Raw genomic sequence first — 25,307 nt, forward strand, 5'->3', positions numbered from 1 at the left:
CGACGTACAACACAAGCAAGAATTCAGACATAAGGAAAAACCTGTAGTAAGTGCAAAAAGTGCTTCAAGTGCGATTGGTCAAAGGTGTTGCCATCAAGTTGCAGAAGAAGTGCCAACCCCCCCCCCCCCCCCCCCCCCTTTTTTTTTTTAAATCTTTGTCAGCGCTAAATAAATGTTGGGTTTTGGACCACCTGACTTATTCTACCCCTAAGGTGGAGTCAGATTAAGTGCCTAGGTGTTCTCTGAACAATTGAGTCTGCAATTGTCTTTTAAAAGTAGAAAGGGACTCAGCAGAACGCACAGAGTTTGGTAGTTTGTTCCACCATTTGGGAACAACAGAGGAGAAGAGTCTGGTTAGAGATTTGGAGCCGTGCTGGGCTGGAAGCACCAGGCGTCTCTTACATGCAGAGCGAAGTGGGCGTGAAGGGGAGTAGACCTGGATCAGGGAATCCAGGTAGGCTGGGGCCGTTCTTGTAAATGTTTTGTAAGCCAGGAGGAGAGTTTTGAATTTGATTCTGGCTGCAACTGGAAGCCAGTGAAGGGAGATGAACAGGGGAGTGACATAAGCTCATTTGGGCTGGTTGAAGACCAGACGTGCTGCTGCATTCTGGATCATCTGTAGAGGTTTGACTGTACATGCAGGGAGACCTGCCAGAAGAGAGTTGCAGTAGTCAATGCGTGACATCACAAGAGCCTGAACCAGAAGTTGTGTGGCCTGTTGGGTCAGGAAGGATCTGATCTTCCTGATGTTGTAGAGGGCATAACGACAAGATCGACAAACTGAGGCCACGTGAACCTTAAAGGTCAGCTGGTCATCAATCATGACACCCAGGTTTCTGGCTGAGTTTGTGGGCACAAGTAGGCTCGAGTGAAGTTGGACACTGATCTGAGGCTGAACAGATGGACAAGCTGGAAAGACCATGAGTTCAGTCTTAGGCAGATTCAGCTGAAGGTGCCGTTCCTTCATCCATGTGGAGATATCAGCCAGACATGCTGATATCCGAGCTGAAACTGTTGTGTCGTCAGGTGGAAAAGAGAGGAAAAGCTGAGTGTCGTCAGCCTAGCAGTGGTAGGAGAAGCCATGGGAGCGGATCACTGCACCAAGTGAGGTGGTGTACAGAGAGAAGAGTAAGGGACCAAGCACTGACCCCTGAGGAACCCCGGTTGATAGGTCGTGTGACCTTGACACCTCCCCTCGCCATGTTACTCTGAAGGATCTGCCTGTGAGGTAGGACTTGAACCACAACAGGACAGAACCTGAGATGCCGAGCTCAGAGAGTGTGGAGAGGAGGATTTGATGGTTCACGGTGTCAAAGGCAGCAGATAAGTCCAGCAGCAGTAGGACAGAGGACTGACCAGCAGCTCTCACCAGCCGCAGAGATTCTGTGACTGATTGGAGTGCAGTCTCAGTGGAGTGGTCGCACCTGAAGCCTGACTGAAAAGGGTCAAGTTGGAAACACGATAGAACCAGCTGAATGTGTTGATCCAGCGAATCAGCCTTTAAGGAGCACAATAATGTGACAACAGAAGCTGATTAAACTAAAGAATGTACTTGTTAGCCTGAGATTAGCAATAAACCTGTTCATCTATTTGAATTGTGATTTTATGTTGATTCTTAATTTGCTCCCAGAACTGTTTAACGGCCATAAGAAGGATGCTGAATGTGAGATTTACTGAATTTATCGTCTATAAAAAATAGATAGCATAAAAATAGTTGGATTTATTTTACTGGATTATTTATTTATTCCTAAAATAAGTAGCAGCATGTGATCCAATCCTATGATTATAATTAAGCAGACTCTTGAATAATAATCCTTCATCTGAGCAGCTGATTTACAACTTGAAAGGAACACCGATAAAAAATAATAACTACATTTCAGTGTGCAGGATTTTATTTTTTCAGTTTTCCTTCCTGACTTTGGCTCCAGCAGCTGCTCTGATTACAGTCTGTACTTTATTTCAAACTTCTCCCTCTGGTTCAGGACCACAACTGTTAGAAAGTTTAGTCTTCTGTGTGATATCACAGTCTGTCTGTTCTGATCTTCATTTTTTAGGCTGAGGGTTGAATACATTTATTTTAATTATTACTTGTGTCTTAAAACAGTGAATATATTTATGTATTAATACAGTGAAAATTTTTTATTTATTAATAACTGGTGACACTCTCTTAGGGGTAATCTTCGTACACATGACTCCAAAGTCAGCTGACTTCACCGATAACCATCAACCATAAACATTTACATATGTATATGTTTATGCCATCAACATCCATCCATTCTGTATCCACCGCTTTATCCTCACTAGGGTCATGGGGGGTGCTGGAGTCTATCCCAGCTGACTCTGGTGAAGGCAGGGGACACCCTGGACAGGTCACCAGTCTGTCACAGGGCTACATATACAGACACACAATCACACTCACGTTCAAGATTCAAGAGTTTTTATTGTCACATACTAGAAATTACATGAAGCAATTACTGGCAGTGAAAGGCTTGCGTCTCTCATTCCCAATAACAGTGCAAAAAGAACACACAACAATCAAGATAAAATAGACATAATAGTATGAAATGTGCAAATGAGGGGTTGTGCAAAATGTTCAGGTTATTTGGAGTTTAAAAGTCTTATGGGCTGGGGGATGAAACTGTCTCTGAGCCTGCTGGTGTGGGCACCGATGCTGTGGTACCGACGGCCAGAAGGCAGCAGGCAGAACAGTTTGTGGCTGGGGTGGTGAGAGTCCCTAATGATCTGGGTGTAGAGCTCCTCCATGGATGGCAGCATTGTCCTGGTGCTGTGCAGTCTTCACCACCCTCTGTAGAGCCTTATGGTTGAGGGCGGTGCAACTGCCGTACCAGGAGGTGATGCAGCCAGTCAGGATACTTTCTATGGTGCACCTGTAGAAGCTGCAGAAGATTCTGGAGTCCATGTTGAGCCTCCGCAGCCTGCGGAGGAAGAAGAGCCGCTGTCAGTGTGGTGTGACCAGGACAGGTCCTCACTGATGTGAACCCCGAGGAACCTGAAGCTGCTGACTCTCTCTACCGTAGTCCCGTTGATGGAGAGGGGGGCATGTTCATCCCTCTGTCTCTTCCTGTAGTCCACTATCAGCTCCTTAGTTTTGCTGACATTTAGACTGAGGTTGTTGTCCTGACACCAAGATGTCAGGACTCTGACCTCTCTGTACGCCTCACATTCACACCTACGCACAATTTAGAGTGAGCAATTAACCTCAGCATATTTTTGGACTGTGGGAGGAAGCCGGAGTACCCGGAGAAAACCCACGCATGCACAGGGAGAACATGCAAACTCCATGCAGAAAGATCCCAGGCCGGGATTTGAACCGGGGATCTTCTTGCTGCAAGGCGAAAGTGCTAACCACTACTCCACTGTGCAGCCCTATGCCATCAACAGTTCGGACAATTTCGTCATATTCTGGTCGGACGGTCGTTCTTTCTATCCAATCACAGCACTGGTTCCTGCCTATCAGCGCCGATCATTGGCCAGTAGGAGTTTGTTTTTAAAAATCGAACGCTGATTGGCTGCGTATTTGAGGAAGCGTCGGTTTAAACCGGGGGGCGGCAGCGAGCTCAGTTTGAATCCGAGAGACCGCAGCTCTACGCGGACGGCTAACGGACTGACACACCGACACCCGGTGAGTCCCGGTGAATCAGAGAAACACCTGCCGTGTTTACCTGATTGTTTCCTCTGTGGTTTGAATGTTAGCAGGCAAACAACGAAGCTAACCGTCAGTTAGCCGCGAAGCTAACGGCAACAACGCTGCTGCCGTTAGCATCAAGCTAACGAGCCGATTTACCTGATAACTGACGGTTCAGCCCTGGTACCACCGTTGTGTTTAGCCCAGTTCTACCGCTGTGTTTAACCCGGTACCACCACTGTCCTGTGTTCCAGCAGGAACCGGACCGTCAGCACTCATGGCCTCCCAGAACATGGACCCTGCAGCGGCGACAGCTTCCTCCACAGCCGCTCTGAAGGGCAGTGAGAGCGGCGGCAGCGCGGCCCGAGGCTCGGTGTCCAAACGGTGAGACAGACCGGAGCCCTGTCCGGTCCTACATTAGAACCGGTACAGGTGTTGAAGTTCTGTTGTTGCAGATGACGTTTAGCTGTACAGTAGCAATGAACAGTTAATTTATTGATTAGTTAGCAGCTAATGTGAGATGTTGTTTGTCTGCAGGCTGCAGCAGGAGCTGATGACCCTCATGGTGAGTTCTCCGTCCTTTCTGTTAGAGTAGAACCTGCTGAGGTTCTCTGATGGCCTCACACTGTTCTCCGCACCAACACTCAAATATGGAGTCAGTGTTGGTGAGGAGAACATCAGCTATGGGCCTGGAGCTGACGTTCTCCTCACCAACAGTGAACATGGAGTCAGTGTGAGCAGGGAGGGAGCCCTGTGGAGATCACTGCTCCTTCAGATAGAAGATCAGACACAGAAAGTAACCCTGAAGCATCTACAGACTGAAATGTTTCTGGAGCCGCTGTGATCCATGACATCACTGTTGATGTGCTGATAGAAGTTCAGATGTTGTCAGAACCTGGAGGCGTTCTCCTGACTCACTGCGACTTCCTGCAGATGTCGGGGGATAAGGGGATCTCAGCGTTTCCAGAATCAGATAATCTCTTCAAATGGGTCGGAACCATCGATGGAGCTCAGGGGACGGTACGTTCACTGATGGGTTACTTTGTTCTTTGTTTGGTTGATGTGTCCTACAGAACACGTATGATCAGTGTCTGACATCAGGAGTACTGTGGACAGAGTACTTTTAGAGGTGGAGCTACAGCAGTCAGAAGGTGTGTCTGTCTCACCTGTGCAGGTGTACGAGGGCCTCCGGTACCGGCTGTCCCTGGACTTCCCGGCTGGTTATCCCTACCAGGCTCCTCGCGTGAAGTTCGTCACTCCGTGTTTCCATCCCAACGTGGACAACCAGGGCTTCATCTGCCTGGACATCCTGAAGGACAAGTGGTCGGCCCTGTACGACGTCAGGTCCATCCTGCTGTCCATCCAGAGCCTGCTGGGAGGTAACAGTATACCCAGTAGAACTAGTGTAACCAGTATGCGTTCAGTAGGGAAGCTCAGATAAGCTGCCACTTGCCAACTTTCACACCATGAAAACTCCTGCTACTACTGGTTATTATTATTATTATTATTATTATTATTATTGTTAGTACTACTGCTGTAATTTTTGGACTGCTGAGTGCACCTGAATATAGGCCACACCCACTAAATTTAAAACGTGAACCTGTCCGTCTATCAGCCTCACCTGTCTGAGCTGCAGGTGTCTGTTGGAACATCCCATATTTACACATAAAGACTTTTTAAACTTTTAACTAAATAAATGCTTTTCTGGACGGTGCCACTGAGTCTGGAACTGAACCAGAGAGGATTTTACTTTTAAAAAAGACAAAAACAGCAAAAGTCAGACAAAAATATTACAAAACAGAGAGACAAAATGGGACACAAAACGGCAAAAGTCTGACAAAAAAATAACAATGTTACAAAAATTTGACACAAACGAGGAACAAAATGACAAATGAGAAAAGTTACAAAGCGCCAAGAAATGGACAAAGGACAAAATGCACACGCCACTGACACGCCAGTTTGTGCAGAAATGACTCCTGTAAACTGTGTTCATGGTCCGTCTGCAGCGCGTCTACCACAGCGCTGAACCAGAGTAGAGGTTCTCCTCATTTTCTCTTCAGCTTTAATTTCACACCATGATGGTTGATAACCCGTTACCATGGTGACCTCAGTGATGAATCTATAAATGTCTGCATTTCTGAGCTTCTGCTGCTGGGAGCTCCTGGTCTTCTCTCTGTCTCTGTCCATGGAGTTAGAAACATGTGGAGGTGAATGACAGGAAATGTTCCACACGTAGCTCACAGACAGAGCAAACATAGAACACGCTTCACGCTGCCTCTCATGGATCATTGATGCTCAGCTAACTGCAGAGCGGCCTTTAGCTTTAAAGCTGCATCTTCTTCATCCATGCTGAGGGTGCGTTAAGAAAACAAAAAGACTGATCTGAAGAATTTAGTTTGATTTAATGGGAGCAGTTTGATTCTGATGAGACGAGGCTAAAGGTGTTAGCGGCATGAAGCTCACCGTAAAAATCTACAAAATAGCTGCAGGGTTCAAAGCGTGAGGAAAAAGTAGCTGCTTAAAGTCCAGAAATGATGGTACTACTGCTAGTTTGAAGTACAGTTCCATCAGGAACATTCACTGAATACAGATATCAGAGTTCTCCGAATAAAAGAGTAAAAGTAGCTGACCCTCTAGAACCAGAACCTCCTCCTAGTTCTGGTTCTCCAGGACCATCTGAGACCAGAACATTCAGAGTGCCAGGTTGAACTGCACACAGTGTTTCCTCAGAGACTGAGAGGAAAACCAATAAATAAGCAGGCTGATGGAGATCATCCAGCATGGAGGAACATCTACTGATGAGCAGAAACATGGAGACAAGAAGTTTAATTTATGATCTACTTTACATCTGAAAACAAATCTCAGAGTGCTACAAATATTTTTATCCACATTTCTTACATCTCTTTACTCTTTTTTTTTTAAAATTTTATCTGAACTTGCACCAAGAGCTCCATAGAAAGTTCCTTGTAAGTGTAAAACCGATTCTGATTCTGAAACAAAAACAAACGATAGAAATGCATCAGATTAAGAAAACACTTTAAAATATAGAAAAAACAACATGAAAAGATAGAAAAACATGTAGAGGATGAGGAGATGGTAGGAGCTTCAGGAGGAACCAGCTGGAGGTTCTGGAAATGTTTCTAGAAACGTCTTCCAATTTCTCCTGAAGCTTCTACAACTACCAGGACCTGGATGACTGAGAACCTCCACAGGATGAGGAGACCACAGTTCAGGTTTAACATCTGAGGAGACGTGGTGGATGTGATGGTTCCTTCATGGTTCTGTGGTTCCACACGGACTCGTTCTCTGCATTTAACTTCTGACTCCGTTTCCTCTCCAGAACCCAACAATGAGAGTCCACTGAACACGGCCGCAGCAGAACTCTGGGAGAACCAGGAAGGTGAGAACCTGTTAGAACAGAGGAGATCATCCAGCATGGTGGAACATCATCTACAGATGAGTAGAGAGGAAACATGGAGATGGAAAACATCTACAGGATGAGGAGATGGTAGGAGCTTCAGGAGAAACCAATGGTAAGTTCTAGAAAGGTCTTCCAGAACTTACCATTGGTTCCTCTTGAAGCTCCTACCATGTCCAGGACCTGGATGTTTGAGAACCTCCACAGAAGTCTGAGGGGACAGCGTTGGTCCACATGGGTTCTGGTTTTGTGAGGGGCTGATGGAGTTGTAGTTCTAACTGCTGCTCGTCTCTTTCAGCCTTTAAAGCTCATCTACACTCGACCTTCCAGAAGTGAAGCAGCTCCACGTTTCTTCTTCTGTTTGTCTTCTGTGTTTGTACAATATTTTTATGTCTGTTCATCTCCTGTTAATAAAGTTCTTAATTCAGTAAAATACAAACCTGGTGGTCAGACTGAATCCTGATTCGTCGTTGGTTATTTCTGGAGTTGGACCAGGACGTACACCACTCATGATCAAAGCGCTTTGCAGAAGTCTGAGGGCGTTTCCATGGTGACCAGTGTGCTGTCTGATAGCCTCAACATGCTCCAGTCTGCCGGAACTTTACATGTATGATTAGTCAGGCCTTCATCACATACCAGCGCCACCTGGTGGACATGGTTGGATTGACCTGTTTGTTTTTAGTGCCCACTGTGAACTGATTGATATAAAAGGACAGATTAAGTTTATTCTTCTTTCTGCTCCCTTTCACTAGTTTGGAGACTTGTTTCTGTATTGAAGTGTTTTCTTTTGTCAGTTAAATCAAAAGAATGAAATCACGTGAACATGTGCAGCAGACGGATCAGTTCAGGACAAGTCATTAAATATTGATCAGCTGAGGTTCAGACATTCAATGATGCGAAGAAGTTTCTGGAGCTTTTAATTTTTTTTTTTAAATTATTTGTTTTGCCTTTTTATTGTGATAGTCTCAGTGAAGACTGACAGGAAATGGGGAGAAGACGTGCAGCAAAGGGCTGTGGACGGGAATCGAACCCGAGCCGCTGTGTCAGATGACCTGTACGGGCGCCCTGTAGGTCTTAGTTTTAAATGTTCGTCAAACCGATCAGATGTGATCAATACCTGAGGAGATGAACTTCTGTGCAATAGTCAGAGCTGTTCTTTGGCATTTGGTCTTTATGGAAAGAATTCATGTTTTCACATTGATTTCACAGTCAAGGTGTTCAAAATCAGACTTCTGGTTGTTAAAATTATTCATCGATTTCCATTGATGACAGCAGGAGGATCAATAATAAACAGATAATCAATAAACCAGCAGCAGCTTTACCTTCAGCTGGTCTCTGAGGGTTTAAGTTCAGCATCCTTTAATCTTTAATGTTTAAATGTAGAAATTAGAACCAGCAGCTTCGTCCTCAGAGCTCTGAGCTGAAGAGAATATTTATCATTATTAATGGTAATAAATAAGAACTTCCACTGAAATGAAAATAATTCAACGTGTGAAGTTCAACTTTAAAAACCCTCTTAATCAGTGGAGGACAGATTTCATGGTGTTCTATTATGGGATGTTTGTCCTGTTGTTGGATCTGTGTTTTCTATAATGATAACGTGCTTTATTTTGTTATTTTATGACGTTACTACAGAGTTCCTCACATCAGCAGAACTTTAGAATTAAACTCATCTTCACCTGTTCCTGTGAATCTTATTTCCTTCACAGCAGTTTTCATCTGTAACGTTGTTTAATGGAGGCTTTAGATCAGAGGAGTCCAACTCACCTTAGTCCAGTCTGATCTCCAGTAAAAAAAAAAAAACAGCATAACCTCTAAATAACCACAACTCCTAATGATTATCTTTTTACTAAACATCATGAACAACCTGAAATTTATGAAGAAAAATAAGTTCATTTTCATCCACATTCATCCTCAGTTTATCATTTCCACATTACAACTTCCAGATCACAGAGTGTCGACAAAGGAACACAACATTTAGTCAGCTGGACCTGAACCATGGAGGATTTACTGTAAAAAAAACCCCAAAAATATTACAAAAAATGAGACACAAAACGCCAAGTCAGACAAAAAGACAAAAAATAACAAAATTTTACAAAAATGAGACAGCTGTGAGAGACAAAACGACAAAAAAATACACAAACACAAGCAAGACAAAAAAAACAAACAAAATATTACAAAAATGAGACATAAAATGACAAATGAACAATCTAGTATTTTACTTTCTGATCCAAACAACTTGTCATGGTCTAGAAATTATTTTAAATTTATAGTTTTACAAATTTACAATCTGCAGCTAATGTCTTCTCTGGATTGGACCCTCTGGAGGACCGCTTTGGGCCCATGGGCCTCATGTTGGACACCTCTGGACCAGATCCACGTCCTCCTTCTAGCCGACACAGCCGAGTCCACAGCACGCCGGCGGGCAACAGGCGGCCATTTTGTTGCCATTGGAGACGACCTCGACCTCCATCAGGTCCTCCAGGCTTTCGTCCGGTTCGTCCAGAACACCGCGAGCTTCAGCCCAGGCCGGCTGGGTCGCCTCCACCGACCAGAACACCACCGGAACCTGCAGAACACCAACACCTTTAAATGAGACCACCAGGTTCCACCTCCACACCTGCTCCTGTAGAACCTCGTCACGTTCTCTCACCCTCAGCTGCAGCTCACTCAACAGGGCCTCCAGGCCTGCGATGTGATTGGCCAGATCAGGGCTGGACTCCTCCTCCAAGGTGAGCCACGGCACCTGGACCGAAGCCACCCGCGCCGCCACGCCCACCACGCCATCGATGCACCCTGAGGAGACAGACAGGTGAGGCTCAGACAGGTAAGCAGCAGGAGACACTCAGGTCCTGGTAGATGTTCAATGGTCCTCTGGGACTTTTGGAGGTCCTAGAATTACTTGCAACACTTTTGAAGCTTTTGGTCAAGCAGATTTCAGGAAAGGTTCTCGGGGTCTTGATGGGGTTCCAGAAGTCCTTCAGCAGTAACAGAAGAAGGTTCACTGATCTGTTGCCAAGTGCAGATATCTTAGAGGAGGTTTCATCCTGGTAAAGTTTTAACATTTCTTAAAGACCTACTGCAGAAGTCTGGGGGCTTCTTGGGGTACCTGAGAACCTTCTGGGGTCCTTTGAGGAATGTTTGTAGGTCTTCAAAAAAGTGGAGGTTTTCTTAAAGTAATTTTAGAGGATGTTCTGAGAATGTGAAGCTTTCTCTGACATTCCCTGGTATTCCTCTGGAACTTCATGTGATCTTTGAAGGAGTTTTATAGGAGGTTGTTACACTATTTTAAATGTTACAGGAATCTCTGGAAAGGTTCTGAACAGACAACTCTGGGGAACGTCTGTGGCTCCTTAGAGCAGGTTTAAGGACTTCATGATGATGGTGTTCCTCACGAGGTTCTAGAGCCTTGATTTATTCCCAAGAAGGTTCTAAGGGTTTTTGAGAAGGCTGCTGGGGTACATGAAGGACTTTTCAGGGATCGTTGAGTACAAGAACATCTAGAACTCCTTCAGAGTGTTACAGAGATGCTTGTGGAGGGTTGAGGATATCTGACGATGTACCAGAGACTTCTGTAAGGTTCTAGAGGTCCTTGTGGAGATCCAGGGGGTCTTTGATATAGTTTGAAGGAACTAATTAATAATCTATCTTGTCCTCAGATGGGATCAGGAGACCCATGTGGAAGATAAGTCTTTGACGGAAGGACGTCTAAGGAGTGTTTTTGGGTCCTTGAAGAACAACTGAAGGCAATGACCTCCTGAAAGTCCTGAACCTCTGGGACTTTTAGGATCACGTTCTCTGAAGGAAGGAAACAAAAATAACGGTACGAAGGAAAGGTGTGTCGGCCAATCATAGAGCTCCCACAGACAGGAAGTGGGAAGTAACAGCTGACCTGCATTGACCAAAGAGCGTCGATCACAGCGCCGAGTCAGAGGGAACTGACCAATCAGATCGCTCGCCCTACGGAGGTCACACAGAAAATTCTCCAATGCCGACAGGAAGAGAACCCACAGACGTTCTGACACCTGTCTGTCCTCCACACCTGAGTGGGCGGAGTCTGACAGGAGACACAGCAGGCGGCGGGACAGACCTGCAGAGAGACAGGTGAGACAGACAGGTGAGACAGACAGGTGAGACAGACAGGTGAGACAGACAGGTGGGTTACCGTTGCAGATACGGTGAGCCAGCGCTCTCGTCTCGTCCATCTCGTCCCGCAGGAAGCTGCCGTCCGCTGAGCTTCCTAATGACGTCGCCAGTTGCTGGAAGCAGGAAGTGACACGGCTGAGAGCGTCCTGAGCGCGCTCACACTCGCCCTGCTGGCGGCGCCGTGCTGCCAGCTCGTCCACAGAACGCCGCCACCGACTCATGATGTCACTGTCCACCTGAAGGGGGAGGAGTCAGCGGACTGAAGTCACATGACAGATGACAAGCTGTTTCTTGACCAATCAGAGCTTGTTCTCTCTGTATGGTGATGTTGTTGAATACTACAGATGACCTGTTCCAGTTTAAAGCCAATCAAATGCATTGATTGATTATCTATAATATCTTTGATCTGCACAGTGACAGACTGGATATGATCATTAAAGTCACTTGATCGATCACTCAATCAATAATCTATTTACAGACAAAGTTCTAAAAACTAAAACAGTTCATGAATGGAGCCGATCAGTGAAGCAAAGATCAATAAAAACATCATCAATAACTTTTCATCAGGAGATGTTCCACACAAGAACCTCCAAATAAAGCTTCAACTCCTCGTTTTCACCTGGAGAACATTTACCTGGTGACAACCCAAGGAAAGCTGCTCCTTCTGTAGGAACTCAGAGGAGAACTAACAAAACCAACTGTAGAGAACCAACTATGGAGAACCCCCGCCTTCATCATAGAGGCTCGCTGAGGTTTTTACCTGAATGAAAGTCGCTAATGGAGGATAAAGGTGTGCTGTCTAAAGGTGTACTACCTGCTGCTGCTTCCATCCACCTTCTTCTTCTTTGTGATGCTGCAGCGTCATTCAGGTTTCTATAAACACTCCTGTTCTGCGGTTCTCCGGGGAACGTCAGTGTTTCTGATTAACGCTGAGACGCCAGCTGAGTCCTCTCAGGTCCCTGGAGAACCTTCTGTAACCTCTTCTCTGGAACACCGGATGCTGAAGACTCACCTGTGCAGGTAGACTGCGGTATTTATAGACAGGAGGACTGAATCAGGTGTTTCTCTCATCTTTTCCATCCTGGAATAAAATCATCAGTTTCACATCAGAGACACGCGAAGCTCGACTGAAAATAACCTTTTGAATCACTCTGGTGTAGCTGTCCCTGTAGTTTCAGTCCTTGTGCTAAGCTAGGCTAACACTTTCCTCTGGTTTCCGCTGAGCCAATGAGACAATTTCCAGGTGATGACATGACAGAAACAGCCTGTAAGTCGTCGTTCTCCTCTCTCTGTTGCACATTTATTGACTTCAGGGACAAACCGGGAACATGTATGGAACATTTATTTTAAATATGGTTTGAAGTGAGAGATGACCACAGAGCTGCAGGTCATGCAGGTTACAGAAGATAGACCACGCCCCCAAACACCATCACAGACTGTTCAAACACCTTTTATCTGAGGACAAACATATGATACAGTTCCACGTGTTTACAACATGATAACCGAGTTACTTAGAACGTGTTAATCCCAACATGGTAGTAGTTTGTTTAGAACATGGATAGATCGTCATATTTACAATCTGTCTCAGCTTTAGTGTCCAGAGACAGACGTTTCCTCTGATTGACCGACAGTGTCCTTTAATGTCAGGTGGTGATCAGCTGACAATCAGCTGCAAAAATCTCCTGTGGTGATGATGTCATCACCTGGTCCTGCTCTGATTGGCTGTAGTTTAACAAAGAGGGTGGGGTGCTGGTATTCAGAGGGGGCAGGGTCAGAGTGACGGGTCTACAGGTGAGTGTTCAGATTAGGTTCTGTGTTGGTTCTGATGTTCTACTGACCTTTCATTGTTCTGTTGTTTCTTTGTGGTTGTTATGCTGTTGCTATGGCTACATTGTGTGTTTTTATTGTTGCGGCAGCACGTCAAGACATTGCTGTTGTCATGGCAGCGTGTTGTGATGTCTTCATGGCAGTGTGATGCTGTCGTCGTCATGGCAGCGTGTTGTGATGCTGTCGTCGTCATGGCAGCGTGTTGTGATGTTTGCGTCATCATGGCAGCTTGTTGTGATGTTTACGTCGTCATGGCAGCGTGTTGTGATGTTTACGTCGTCATGGCAGCGTGTTGTGATGTTTACGTCGTCATGGCAGCGTGTTGTGATGTTGTCGTCGTCATGACAGCGTGTTGTGATGTTTACGTCGTCATGGCAGCGTGTTGTGATGTTTACGTCGTCATGGCAGCGTGTTGTGATGTTTACGTCGTCATGGCAGCGTGTTGTGATGTTTACGTCGTCATGGCAGCGTGTTGTGATGCTGTTGTCGTCATGGCAGCGTGCTGTGATGCTGTCGTCGTCATGGCAGCGTGTTGTGATGCTGTCGTCGTCATGGCAGCGTGCTGTGATGCTGTCGTCATCACGACAGCGTGTTGTGATGTTTACGTCGTCACGGCAGCGTGTTGTGATGTTTACGTCGTCATGGCAGCGTGTTGTGATGCTGTCGTCGTCATGGCAGCGTGTTGTGATGTTTACGTCGTCATGGCAGCGTGTTGTGATGTTTACGTCGTCATGGCAGCGTGTTGTGATGTTGTCGTCGTCATGACAGCGTGTTGTGATGTTTATGTCGTCATGGCAGCGTGTTGTGATGTTTACGTCGTCATGGCAGCGTGTTGTGATGTTTACGTCGTCATGGCAGCGTGTTGTGATGCTGTCGTCATCATGACAGCGTGCTGTGATGCTGTTGTCGTCATGGCAGCGTGCTGTGATGCTGTCGTCGTCATGGCAGCGTGTTGTGATGCTGTCGTCGTCATGGCAGCGTGTTGTGATGCTGTCGTCGTCATGGCAGCGTGCTGTGATGCTGTCGTCATCACGACAGCGTGTTGTGATGTTTACGTCGTCATGGCAGCGTGTTGTGATGTTTACGTCATCATGGCAGCGTGTTGTGATGTTTACATCGTCATGGCAGCTTGCTGTGATGCTGTCGTCGTCATGGCAGCGTGTTGTGATGTTTACGTCGTCATGGCAGCGTGTTGTGATTTTTACGTCCTCATGGCAGCGTGTTGTGATTTTTACGTCGTCATGGCAGCGTGTTGTGATTTTTACGTCCTCATGGCAGCGTGTGGGAGCGTGCGGCCAGCGCCTCCATCAGCTCGTGGCAGAGACATTGACAGAAGCCGTAGAGGACGAGCAGCAGCAGCGTGGAGGGAACCAGGCTGACCAGGACCACGCCCAGCCACAGCTGACCAATCATCAGCAGGTAGATCCCCAGAGGCAACGAGCTGAAGTACACCTGCACACAGAGCAACAGCACATCACACTCACCTGTCCAAACACACACCTTTCTCTACATGTTCTCAGTGGTTGGTTGCTGTTGGATGTTACTGGTTGGTGTTGGATGTTACTGGTTGGTTAGAGTTGGATGTTATATGTTGGTGTTGGATGTTACTGGTCAGTGTTGGATGTTACTAGTTAGTGTTGGATGTTACTGGTCGGTGTTGGATGTTACCAGTCGGTGTTGGATGTTACTGGTCGGTGTTGGATGTTACTGGTTGGTGTTGGATGTACTGACCAGACACAGCGCCCCCAGCAGGCAGCGGGGGACGCTCCGAGATGTCCAGGCGCGACACTTCTGAGCAGGCAGGTTGCAGGGCAGCGAGTCCAGGCTAGGGGGGCGGTACAGACCCACCACGTTGAGCATGCTCAGTGAGTCGGAGGACGGAGACTCCTCAGGAAGCTCCATGATGGTGATGACCAGACAGTCTGAGGAGCGGTGGGACACGTCCACGCCTCCACCTGGTCCACCTGCAGACAGACAGAGATCACCTGATGCTTTTGTTCTACGGCAGAAACACTCAGAAACAACCTGTGGTGGTGTTTTACCGGTCAGACTGCTGGGACTCAGCACCACCTCCCCACCGCCTCCTGCCGCTCCACGCCGAGCTCGGTCCTGACAGGACAGGACGGCCAGGATGTGTCGGTCGTCCTCCATCAGCCACACCTGCAGGAGAAGAAGAAGAGGGTTGGACAGGTGGAGGACAGAGGAGGAACTCGTCATAAAACTAAGACTGACCTCCTCGTCGGGGACGTGAGTCTCATGGCGACAGAACGGACAGCTGATGATAGAGGGCGAAGACTCACCTGGAACAGAAGCACACGATACACTGACCACCACCTGACACAAGCAGCATCACCAGAGTACTATTTCCTGATTGGTCCATCACTAAGGCCTCTGCTGATTGGGTAAACTCACCCATGTCCACCATCTTCTTCAGACATTTGGCGCAGACTCGGTGCAGGCAGCCCAGCAGTTTGGGTTTCCGGCTGCGAGTGTCGTAACGGTTGTAGCAGATTTTACACTCGAGTTCCTCCAGAGTGTAAACCAGAGACTGAGCCCAGGTCTGTACCTGAACGCACCACAGAATACTGTTAGTGACCCTGAACATATCACATCATACCATTAATGACCCTGACACACCACAACATACCATTAATGACCCTGAACACACCACAACATACCATTAATGACCCTGAACACACCACATCATACCATTAATGACCCTGACACACCACAACATACCATTAATGACCCTGAACACACCACAACATACCATTAATGATCCTGACACACCACATCATACCATTAATGACCCTGAACACACCACAACATACCATTAATGATCCTGAACACACCACAACATACCATTAATGACCCTGAACACACCACAACATACCATTAATGACCCTGAACACACCTCAACATACCATTAATGACCCTGACACACCACATCATACCATTAATGACCCTGAACACACCACAACATACCATTAATGACCCTGAACACACCTCAACATACCATTAATGACCCTGAACACACCTCAACATACCATTAATGACCCTGAACACACCACAACATACCATTAATGATCCTGAACACACCACAACATACCATTAATGACCCTGAACACACCACAACATACCATTAATGACCCTGAACACACCACAACATACCATTAATGACCCTGAACACACCACAACATACCATTAATGACCCTGAACACACCACAACATACCATTATTGACCCTGAACGCACCACAACATACCGTTAATGACCCTGAACGCATCCCAACATACCGTTAATAACCCTGAACGCACCACAACACACCGTTAATGACCCTGAACGCATCACAACATACCATTAACCCTGAACGCACCACAACATACCGCTAATGACCCTGAACGCATCCCAACATACTATTAATGAACTGAACGCATCCCAACATACTATTAATGACCCTGAACGCATCCCAACATACTATTAATGAACTGAACGCATCCCAACATACCATTAATGACCCTGAACGCACCACAACATACCGTTAATGACCCAACATACCATTAATAACCCTGAACGCACCACAACATACCATTAATAACCCTGAACGCACCACAACATACCGTTAATGACCCTGAACGCATCCCAACATACTATTAATGAACTGAACGCATCCCAACATACCATTAATGACCCTGAACGCATCCCAACATACCGTTATTGACCCTGAATGCATCCCAACATATTGTTAATGACCCTGAACGCATCCCAACATACTATTAATGACCCTGAATGCATCCCAACATACCATTAATGACCCTGAACGCATCCCAACATACCGTTATTGACCCTGAACGCATCCCAACATACCGTTATTGACCCTGAATGCATCCCAACATATTGTTAATGACCCTGAACGCATCACAACATACTGTTAATGAACTGAACGCATCACAACATACTGTTAATGAACTGAACGCACCATAACATACCGTGAATGACCCTGAACGCATCACAGCATACATAGGTGATGGGATATCTCACCTTGCCCTCCATCTCCCGCCCTGGCTCTGCCTCCTTCAGCTGGCTCATCCTATTGGCTGTTGTCATCACCTGAATCAGGGAGAACGGCAGCGCTGGGCGGGGCTTAGCTGAGTTTTGAAGTATTGTTTTGTCTCTTATTGCTCTGTTTCTGCTGTTGTTTCCATGGAAACGAAGCTGCATGCAGACACACCTGATTCCAGATCAGCTGATCAGTGCGACAATCCATCTGTCCAATCAGGAGGTCAGACAGCCACCTGCAGAGAGAGAGACAGGTGACTGCAGCTGTTATGTATCTGGAGGTGATGGAGGATGCTGATGTTGCTATAGCGACCAGTTTACCTGTGCCGGTACCACAGCTGAGCCAATGAGACGAGTCACATGTGATCACATGACAGAAACAGCCTGTTGGTCATCATTCTCCCCCTCACACTGTTCTACGTTTAGAGTCCTACGTTTAGAGTTGTAAGTTTACTGTTCTACGTTTAGAATTCTATGTTTACTGTTCTACGTTTAGAATTCTACGTTTACTGTTCTTTATTCACCGTTCTATATTTACTGTTCTATGTTTGGAGTCCTACGTTTAGAGTTCTATATTTAGTGTTCTACGTTTAGAATTCTACATTTAGAGTTCTATGTTTAGAGTTCTAGGTTTACAATTCTACATTTACTGTTCTATATTTAGAGTTCTAGGTTTACTGTTCTAAGTTTAGAGTTCATTGTTCTGCAATGTGGGCAACTTCTTCTTGGGGATCAATAAAGCATTTCTGATTCTCCAAGTAGTTCTACAGTTCAGTTCTCAGGCAGCACAGAGCTGTGGATCAGTGGTTAGCATCGTTGCCTCACAGCTAGAAGATCCCTGGTTCTGGTTCTGGTTTTTGGATCTTTCTGCATGGAGTTTCCATGTTCTCCCTGCTGGGTTCTCCAGGTTCTCCAGCTTCCTCCCACAGTCAAAAATATGCTGAGGTTAATTGGTGATTGTAAATTATCTGTAGGTATGAGTGTTTGTCTATATGTGGCCCTGTGACAGGCTGTTACCTGTCCAGGTGTGACAGGCTGTTACCTGTCCAGGTGAGCCCACTGAGGATGATGAAGTTCATGTCGGTTCTCTAAACTTCACTAACCTCAACTGGACCTGGCAGCGAGCAGGTTGGTTGCTGTAGTTTCTCTCAGGTTGAAGCAATACGTTGCTGTCGTCTCTCAGGTTGAGGCAACATGTTGCTGCAGCTGAACGATCATCTCTGCTCCTCCTGGAGCTCCTGCTCTCCTCCGACTCTTTACTTCCTGTTGCTGCTGCAGGTTTAGGTCCTCCTGAAAAATCCTCAGAACCAGCAGCTGGACCTCTGTCAGTTAGCTGTTGATGGACCCGGTTCCGCTTGTTCCTCTGGTTCTGGTTCCTCTGGTTCCTCTGGTTCTGGTTCTCCGTGTTGCGGTGTCGCTGCGGCTCTTCGGGTTGCCGTCCTTGTTGCTGCTCGCTGTGACGTCACTGCGGTAGATGACGGTCATCAGCGTCGTTATCGGTCTCGCGCTCCACGGACCGACCGGGCCGGTCGGTGTGTCCCTCCGTCCCTCCGTCCGTCCGTCGGCCGGTGGTCGCTCCGGTCGTCCGTTTTGTCGCTGAGCTCGTGCCGGTGACTCACCGTCTCTCCTCCGTCTCTCTGCGGCGCGCGGCCGGCGGCGGGAGCCCGATTACCATGGCAACCTGCCTGCAGCGGGATGACGGGAAATCAGATGATCACCGGGATCGATAGTATGATCGATTAATAGAAGCAATAAATCGATAATGGTTTGGATTGAATCTGTTTTTATATTTTTAATGGATTCATTCTATTTGTTTTTATTGTTAGTTAAAATAAATTAAATATAATATTTACATTTAAATATATTTATTTACATGTTTACTTTAAATTTGTTTGTATTTATTTTAATTGACTTTACTTTTTATTATCTGTTTTTTTTAAATTAATTTTTTCTTAATTGTTTTATTTTTAGGAAATGTTTTTATTTTACTTGAAATTATTTTTTAAATATTTATTTTAATTAAAATAGGTTATTTTGTAATTCTATTATTAAATCTGTTGTTTTAAATCTTACATTTATTTCCTCCTAATGTCATTACAGGAGTTTATGTTGGTTTTGAGATTTTTATTTTTTATTCTGATCTTTAGTTTCATTCAAATTGTTCTTTTTTATTTTTAGTGACTGTTTTATTTTAGTTTAATGATTTTATTTTTTATTTATTTGTTTGTTTGTTTATCTATTTATTGTGTGAAATCAGAAGAAAAGTCTGAAATTGTGTGATGTGGAGCTTCAGTTTGACTCTGGATCAGAGTAAAGGAACTTAAAGCGGCTTCATGTGTCCAGATGTTTGTTTGTTTGTTTGTTTGTTCCTCTGAGGTTACTACAGGATGTTCCATGAAGTGTTTGAGGTTCTTCAGGTTCTCTGCAGGCTTTAACAAGATCACCGGAAAGAAGATGGTGACCAATGAAAACACTTTTTTGTTTTCCTCTGATTGATTATTAGTTATTGATCTATGTTCTGGACTGTTCCAGTGTTCAGCCACAGCTAAAGAACCTTTAGAACCCAAAAGATCAGCTGGTTCTAGCTAACATCAGCTAGAGAACCGCTGGTCTGACTGTCCGGTTCTCTCTGTGATTTTAATGTGGAACGTGAACACAGAAACAAAGAACCACAGTTCTACCTGGAACCACAAATACTTCCTAACAGTGACACCATGGAAGAAATAAATCAAACTCCTCAAAGAACCTTTAGCTAAATGTTCTTTAAAGAACCCTTTAACTCCAGCTGGATGACAGACAGGCATGTTCTGTTTCCATTCACAGAACCACATAAAAAGGTGAAGAACCGGAACCATTTACAGCACAATGCTTCACACTATATATTACATTTTAATTATTAAAATCTACTTTCTGGACTGATCCTCCAGCAGCACCTCTTACTGTCATTTCTGAACTTCTTATTAAAATGAACCAAGAGAGACAGCAAATACAACCATTTACCATTTAACAGCAGCTCAGATTAATTCTGCTGATAAAGATGAAGTTTACTATCATATTCAAATTATTTCCATCTGTTCCTGTTGTTTCTATTGAATCTCTTTGATGTAAGTTTATTCGGTCCGTTGATGTGATTTAATTTCTCTGAGGTATTCTGTTTTAATTCCGTTAAGCCAGCCTTAACAGCTTCCTCTGCTGTTTCTATTGAATGTTTGAGTTTATTTTCTTTAATTTAACAGTTTTTGTCACGTTAAGCCAGCCTTAACGGCTTCCTGTGTTGTCTGTTGGGTTCAGGTCGGAACTGTCGGAATTTCTGGTAGGAACAGTTCCGCTGCTGCGCTCTGGCGTCACTTCCTGTTCTTCCCGATAAAGGCCCGGCGGGAAGCTCCGTGGGTCAATATTTTTGGTTTGATCGGTGAATCCGGAGGAATCCGAACCATCCGAACCGCAGACATGGTGAGTGTTTCCCGGAAAGAAGCTGGGCGGGCTGCCGGTGAACCGGAGCCTCGAATGTCTCCGGTTTACCGGCTACTGCCGGTGATGGCGGTGCTTTGAATGAACGTCTGATGGACGTCGATGTTCGGGCGCAGAGAGGAGGGTTGGACCGGTCCGGAAACAGCCTGGGTTCTGGTCCGATTGCAGGCTATTTTCCAGTTCAGCCGTTAATTATATTAATAGTTTATCTCCGGTTAATTCGGTCGGAAAGAAAATTAAACCGGTCCGTTACCCAGTTAACTTGGGTTAAACCGGTCCGTGACCCGGTTAGCTTCCGGCACTGCGTTGAGTTTCTGCCGTTAAAGTGTAAAATTCAGTTTGACGTGATGAGCGGTTCAGCCAAAGAGGCTAATGATGCTAACTTCAAAGCAGCGGGTAGAACTGATGCGCTGCTGTTTATTAGCACCATTAGCTCCTCTGATGCTCTGCTGTTTATTAGCACCATTAGCTCCTCTGATGCTCTGCTGTTTATTAGCACCATTAGCTCCTCTGATGCTCTGCTGTTTATTAGCTCTGTGTGTGTGTGTGTGTGTGTGTGTGTGTGTGTGTGTGTGTGTGTGTGTGTGTGTGTGTGTGTGTGTGTGTGTGTGTGTGTGTGTGTGTGTGTGTGTGTGTGTGTGTGTGAGATATACAATACAGTAAAAAACTTAAGTTGCCCAACCACGGTTCAGTGGCTGGCAGAATCGGGTTGGTAACAGCTTTTAAGTTTCTGCCTGTCAAAGAACATAGAGCTCAGCATCAATGAATCAACGGTGAGACGTTGGAGTTGGCAGCGTGAACTGACTCGGTGTGCTTCACTGCCGTGTTACAGGCACTGTTCTGAAAAAGTATGCATTTAATTACAAGTTAAATAAAATCTTCCTGTGTAAATATCTCATGTTCCAACACGGAAACCTGCGGCTTATATTCAGGTGCGCTCAATAGTCCAGAAATTACGGTAAATGATTATTATTCTGAATGAACGCTCCAGCTGATGTAGTAGATATGGTGATGATGTCATAGTGACCTGTGGCTCTGATTGGCCGGCAGACGGTGGGTAAGAGCAGTAAGATGCTGCAGCACATCGACTTCAGGATGAGGTGCATCCTGCAGGACGGTCGCATCTTCATCGGCACCTTCAAGGCCTTCGACAAACACATGAACCTGATCCTGTGCGACTGCGACGAGTTCAGGAAGATCAAGTAGGTGGACGGACTGTTTCCATGACAACCATATGAGCAGGTCGTATTTGTCTGTAATAAACACTCAACGTCCTGAACATGAGGGTCCGTGTTCACAACGTTTAGTTTTTATTTTAACGTGTTTTCTTCAGCGTGACATCAGCGGCCCTCATTGCTCGGCTGCTACAGGTTTATAAAATGTTGATGGTAAACGTTTAAGTGATCCAGAACATCCACAGTCTCATGAAGAACAAACACAGCAGGACCTCTGATCCGTTAGCTTGTGTCCAGACGTGTCAGGCAGCAGAATGACATGCTAGCATGCTAACCAGTGTTAGCTTCATTTAAATACTGATTTTATAACAGAAGAATTCAGCTGCATGTTCAGAGAATCCACAATCAGGAGAAATGGTTGTTCACTGTCAGGACTGGCAACAAAAATATTTGCTCCCTCGTCTGAAAAAAATTCTGAAAACTTTATCAAAGTTTAAAAAAAATCTTCAGGAACAAAATTCCTTAAGTTTCCCTGAAAATTTTATTTATTTTTTAAAAAATCTCCAAATTTGGCAAGAAATAAAAATGTAAAAAGAAAAAAAAATGTAAATGATTTCAAGAAATGAGTGAAAATCTTCCAAAAAATTCTTAAAGATATCTAAAGTGAGATATATATATATATATATATATATATATATATATAGGTTGATGCTACAGGTACGGACTGTTAAGGTCACTGAAGAGCTGGCGCCGGTTAACTACTATTTGCTGCACATTACAGGCAGTTTATATGAATGACTTTGACGGCGAACATTGTATAATTTAACCAAAAATACACCGTCTCCTCTCACACTTTAGACATTGCAGTTTTTACGCTTTTAGACGCCGTGTCTAAATTGTTTGAAGTCCAGTTCCTATTAAGTAGTTTACGGCGTTCAGTGGTGGAAGCGGCTGACGAACTCCATTGCAAATGTTCCCGTTTAATTTCGGACGCTAATTTACTAGATAAAGTTAAGGATGTCGAATATGAAACAAACACTCGTGAATGGTGAGGAGCAGCTCTTTAATTCGGCATGAATTAAAAAAAAAACCACAAACTCGATTTACTGTGATATTGTGAGATTTGTTTGTGGTGATGTAACTTAGCCATTCAACAGAGTCCGCTAACATTAAAGTGACTGTGACAGGGTCTGTGTTGACAGACGTAGAAAATACGTCAGGGTTTTGTTTAGGTTGTTAATATGTAATAGTCTGTCGCTACTTTTGAAGGTAAAAAAATACTTGTAGTTTGCTGGCTGTTAGTTCCGCCATTTGTTTTGTTTGATGTTTGTGCTTTATTAGAACAGGATCACGTGAATAAAAAGTTTTGCTATTTTTAATAGTAGTGCTGATTTCAAACCCCAAATCGCTGTCCGCGAAAAGTCAGATAATGATATTTATAAGACATTATGCATGATAGAAAAGAGAACAGCAGATGACTGACATGACAGGCTCGGCACGCAGATTCACCTCGAATCACGGAAGCGCCTTCATCACTCGGATTACCAAGACGGCTCATTAATATTTATGTACGTCGGATTACCAGCCAATCACGAAGCGCGTTCATCAGCCGGCTCATTAATATTTATGGCAGGGAAAGTGCCGTATCCGTGGGCCACAGGCTACGGGTACGGGTCCGTATCTGTAGACACTACCATATATATGTATATATATATCAGTAAAACTTGTGGTATTTTCTTTAAGACCATTCAGGAAAAAAATGTATTAAAATACAGTGAATGTTGCTGGATTTTGGTTGATTGTTTGATTGTTTGTTTTTTTTTTGAAGATTTCTACTAATTTTTTTTGAAAATCTGAAGAATTTTTTTTCCAAATTTGTGGATTTTTAAAAAATGTTTTCAGACAAGGAAACAATATTTTATGATGCCGGTAAATGAAGACGACAGGAAGGTTCACTGAATGTGTCAATAATTTAAAAAAATTAAAAAATGTGTACTGAGGTTTGTTTCCGTTCTCAGACCAAAGAACTCGAAGCAGCCGGAGCGTGAGGAGAAGCGTGTTCTGGGTCTGGTTCTGCTCAGGGGGGAGAACCTGGTGTCCATGACAGTGGAAGGTCCGCCCCCTAAAGACGTAAGTGTGACCTGCAGCCAATCAGAGCCAGAGTGTTAGCTGCCTTCCTAACGTGTTCCTCTGACCTCAGACGGGGATCGCTCGGGTGCCGCTGGCGGGCGTGGCCGGGGGTCCAGGTGTGGGCCGGGCGGCGGGTCGCGGCGTTCCTGCAGGAGCTCCGATGCCTCAGGCTCCGGCCGGGCTGGCGGGGCCCGTCAGAGGAGTGGGCGGCCCCTCGCAGCAGGTAACCATGGTAACGGCAGCTGGTCTGCGCCCAGGTGAACTTTGATGTCACGCTGAAAACTTCCTGTGTCCCCAGGTGATGACCCCCCAGGGCAGAGGGACGGTTGCCGCGGCAGCAGCAGGAGCCAGCATCGCCGGGGCCCCGACACAGTACCCACCTGGACGAGGAGCCCCGCCCCCAATGGGCAGAGGAGCCCCGCCTCCAGGTGAGCCCACTGATGTCAGATGTTGGTAGCAACTGTGTGGTCACCATTCATTGATGTCATAGCAATAAACTGTGCTGATTGGCTGCAGGTATGATGGGCCCGCCCCCCGGCATGCGGCCCCCAATGGGTCCTCCAATGGGGATGCCACCTGGTCCGGGTCGAGGTGCTCCGATGGGGATGCCCCCCCCAGGGATGAGGCCGCCGCCCCCTGGCATGAGAGGTAAGCTGTTGCCACGGCGATGCTTCTGAGGAGGCAATTGGACCACAGATTGGTGTAAACATGTCATGTGACCTCTCTACTCTGCTGTTTCAGGACCGCCCCCTCCCGGGATGAGACCGCCCCCTCGCCCCTGAAGAAGCCCCGCCCCTCACACACCTGCTGTATAGATGTTTTTTACCTTCTGGTTTGTGTTTTTTAAATAAAGTTTCTCAGTTTGACTTCACTCTGGCTCTCTGTACAGTTACCATGGTAACCAGTTCAATAAAGATCTAGAGCAACAGCCAATCAGAGCTCATGTCAGTTCATTAATATTCAAACAGGAGGCGGAGCTAAAGGTCAAAGACTGGCACTGAGCAGTACTACATATGGTACTACACAGTAATGTTAGCTCATTTTTCTGTATTAAACCAGCTCCAGGTCAGACTGTGTCCAGATGAACTCTGAAGCCACAGTGGGGAAAAAAACTCAGTTTGAATGGGAAGAAACCAAGAAGATATTTTTCCAGTCTACATAAACTTCCTGTGAACTAGTGGAATACTAGCCTAGCTGCGCTTGACAATCCATGGCAACGAATTTAATTCTCTGCCAGGGTCGACAACAAAAACGACAACAGTCGTTGAGCTCCATTAGCACCGACTCTGAATAATCTTTCTATTAATATGTCTGTAATATACTTGAGCTTCACCCGTTGACTGTATAAATAAGGCTTCACCGAACTACCACATCCTCTGATTTCCGGCGCTCTAGGAGCCTATTCGTTGCGCTGATTGGTTGTATACCTACCCAAT

At 45.5% G+C, this 25,307-nt stretch overlaps 4 protein-coding genes across 6 annotated transcripts; 2 read left to right on the forward strand and 2 right to left on the reverse strand.

The window, feature by feature from the left end:
• The first annotated feature begins 3,502 nt into the window (after positions 1-3,502).
• Positions 3,503-7,503, forward strand: ube2c (ubiquitin-conjugating enzyme E2C). Of its 2 annotated transcripts, none has more exons than XM_022215361.2 (7): positions 3,503-3,643; positions 3,901-4,030; positions 4,184-4,211; positions 4,580-4,666; positions 4,821-5,025; positions 6,987-7,046; positions 7,363-7,503. In XM_022215361.2, exons 2-7 carry the CDS (start codon positions 3,924-3,926, stop codon positions 7,398-7,400), a joined length of 525 nt encoding a protein of 174 aa, XP_022071053.1. In that variant the 5' UTR covers positions 3,503-3,643; positions 3,901-3,923; the 3' UTR covers positions 7,401-7,503. The 2 variants fall into 2 exon arrangements, with proteins under 2 accessions (XP_022071053.1, XP_022071054.1); XM_022215362.2 differs by having other exon boundaries at positions 3,904-4,030.
• A 1,405-nt stretch (positions 7,504-8,908) lies between these two features.
• Positions 8,909-12,386, reverse strand: zgc:109913 (regulator of G-protein signaling 9-binding protein). Its single transcript, XM_051948279.1, has 3 exons — positions 10,957-12,386; positions 9,718-9,860; positions 8,909-9,633 (listed from the first exon to the last, which is right to left on the reverse strand). The coding sequence occupies exons 1-3, from the start codon at positions 11,429-11,431 to the stop codon at positions 9,454-9,456; spliced, it is 798 nt and encodes a 265-aa protein (XP_051804239.1). The 5' UTR covers positions 11,432-12,386; the 3' UTR covers positions 8,909-9,453.
• Positions 12,387-12,534: 148 nt separating this feature from the next.
• On the reverse strand, positions 12,535-18,859 carry LOC110966103 (E3 ubiquitin-protein ligase RNF182). 2 transcript variants are annotated; one of them, XM_022215351.2, is made up of 7 exons: positions 18,199-18,859; positions 17,078-17,331; positions 15,450-15,603; positions 15,270-15,337; positions 15,080-15,197; positions 14,769-15,001; positions 12,535-14,489 (listed from the first exon to the last, which is right to left on the reverse strand). In XM_022215351.2, the coding sequence occupies exons 2-7, from the start codon at positions 17,255-17,257 to the stop codon at positions 14,307-14,309; spliced, it is 936 nt and encodes a 311-aa protein (XP_022071043.1). In that variant the 5' UTR covers positions 17,258-17,331; positions 18,199-18,859; the 3' UTR covers positions 12,535-14,306. The 2 variants fall into 2 exon arrangements, with proteins under 2 accessions (XP_022071043.1, XP_051804237.1); XM_051948277.1 differs by having other exon boundaries at positions 14,769-15,197.
• A 1,545-nt stretch (positions 18,860-20,404) lies between these two features.
• snrpb (small nuclear ribonucleoprotein polypeptides B and B1) lies at positions 20,405-24,804 on the forward strand. Its single transcript, XM_022215350.2, has 7 exons — positions 20,405-20,548; positions 21,617-21,768; positions 23,760-23,871; positions 23,942-24,094; positions 24,170-24,299; positions 24,388-24,519; positions 24,613-24,804. The coding sequence occupies exons 1-7, from the start codon at positions 20,546-20,548 to the stop codon at positions 24,651-24,653; spliced, it is 723 nt and encodes a 240-aa protein (XP_022071042.2). The 5' UTR covers positions 20,405-20,545; the 3' UTR covers positions 24,654-24,804.
• Positions 24,805-25,307: the final 503 nt, after the last annotated feature.

The sequence above is a fragment of the Acanthochromis polyacanthus genome, chromosome 5 (genome assembly GCF_021347895.1).
Source record: "Acanthochromis polyacanthus isolate Apoly-LR-REF ecotype Palm Island chromosome 5, KAUST_Apoly_ChrSc, whole genome shotgun sequence".
NCBI classification, from domain to species: Eukaryota; Metazoa; Chordata; class Actinopteri; family Pomacentridae; genus Acanthochromis; species Acanthochromis polyacanthus.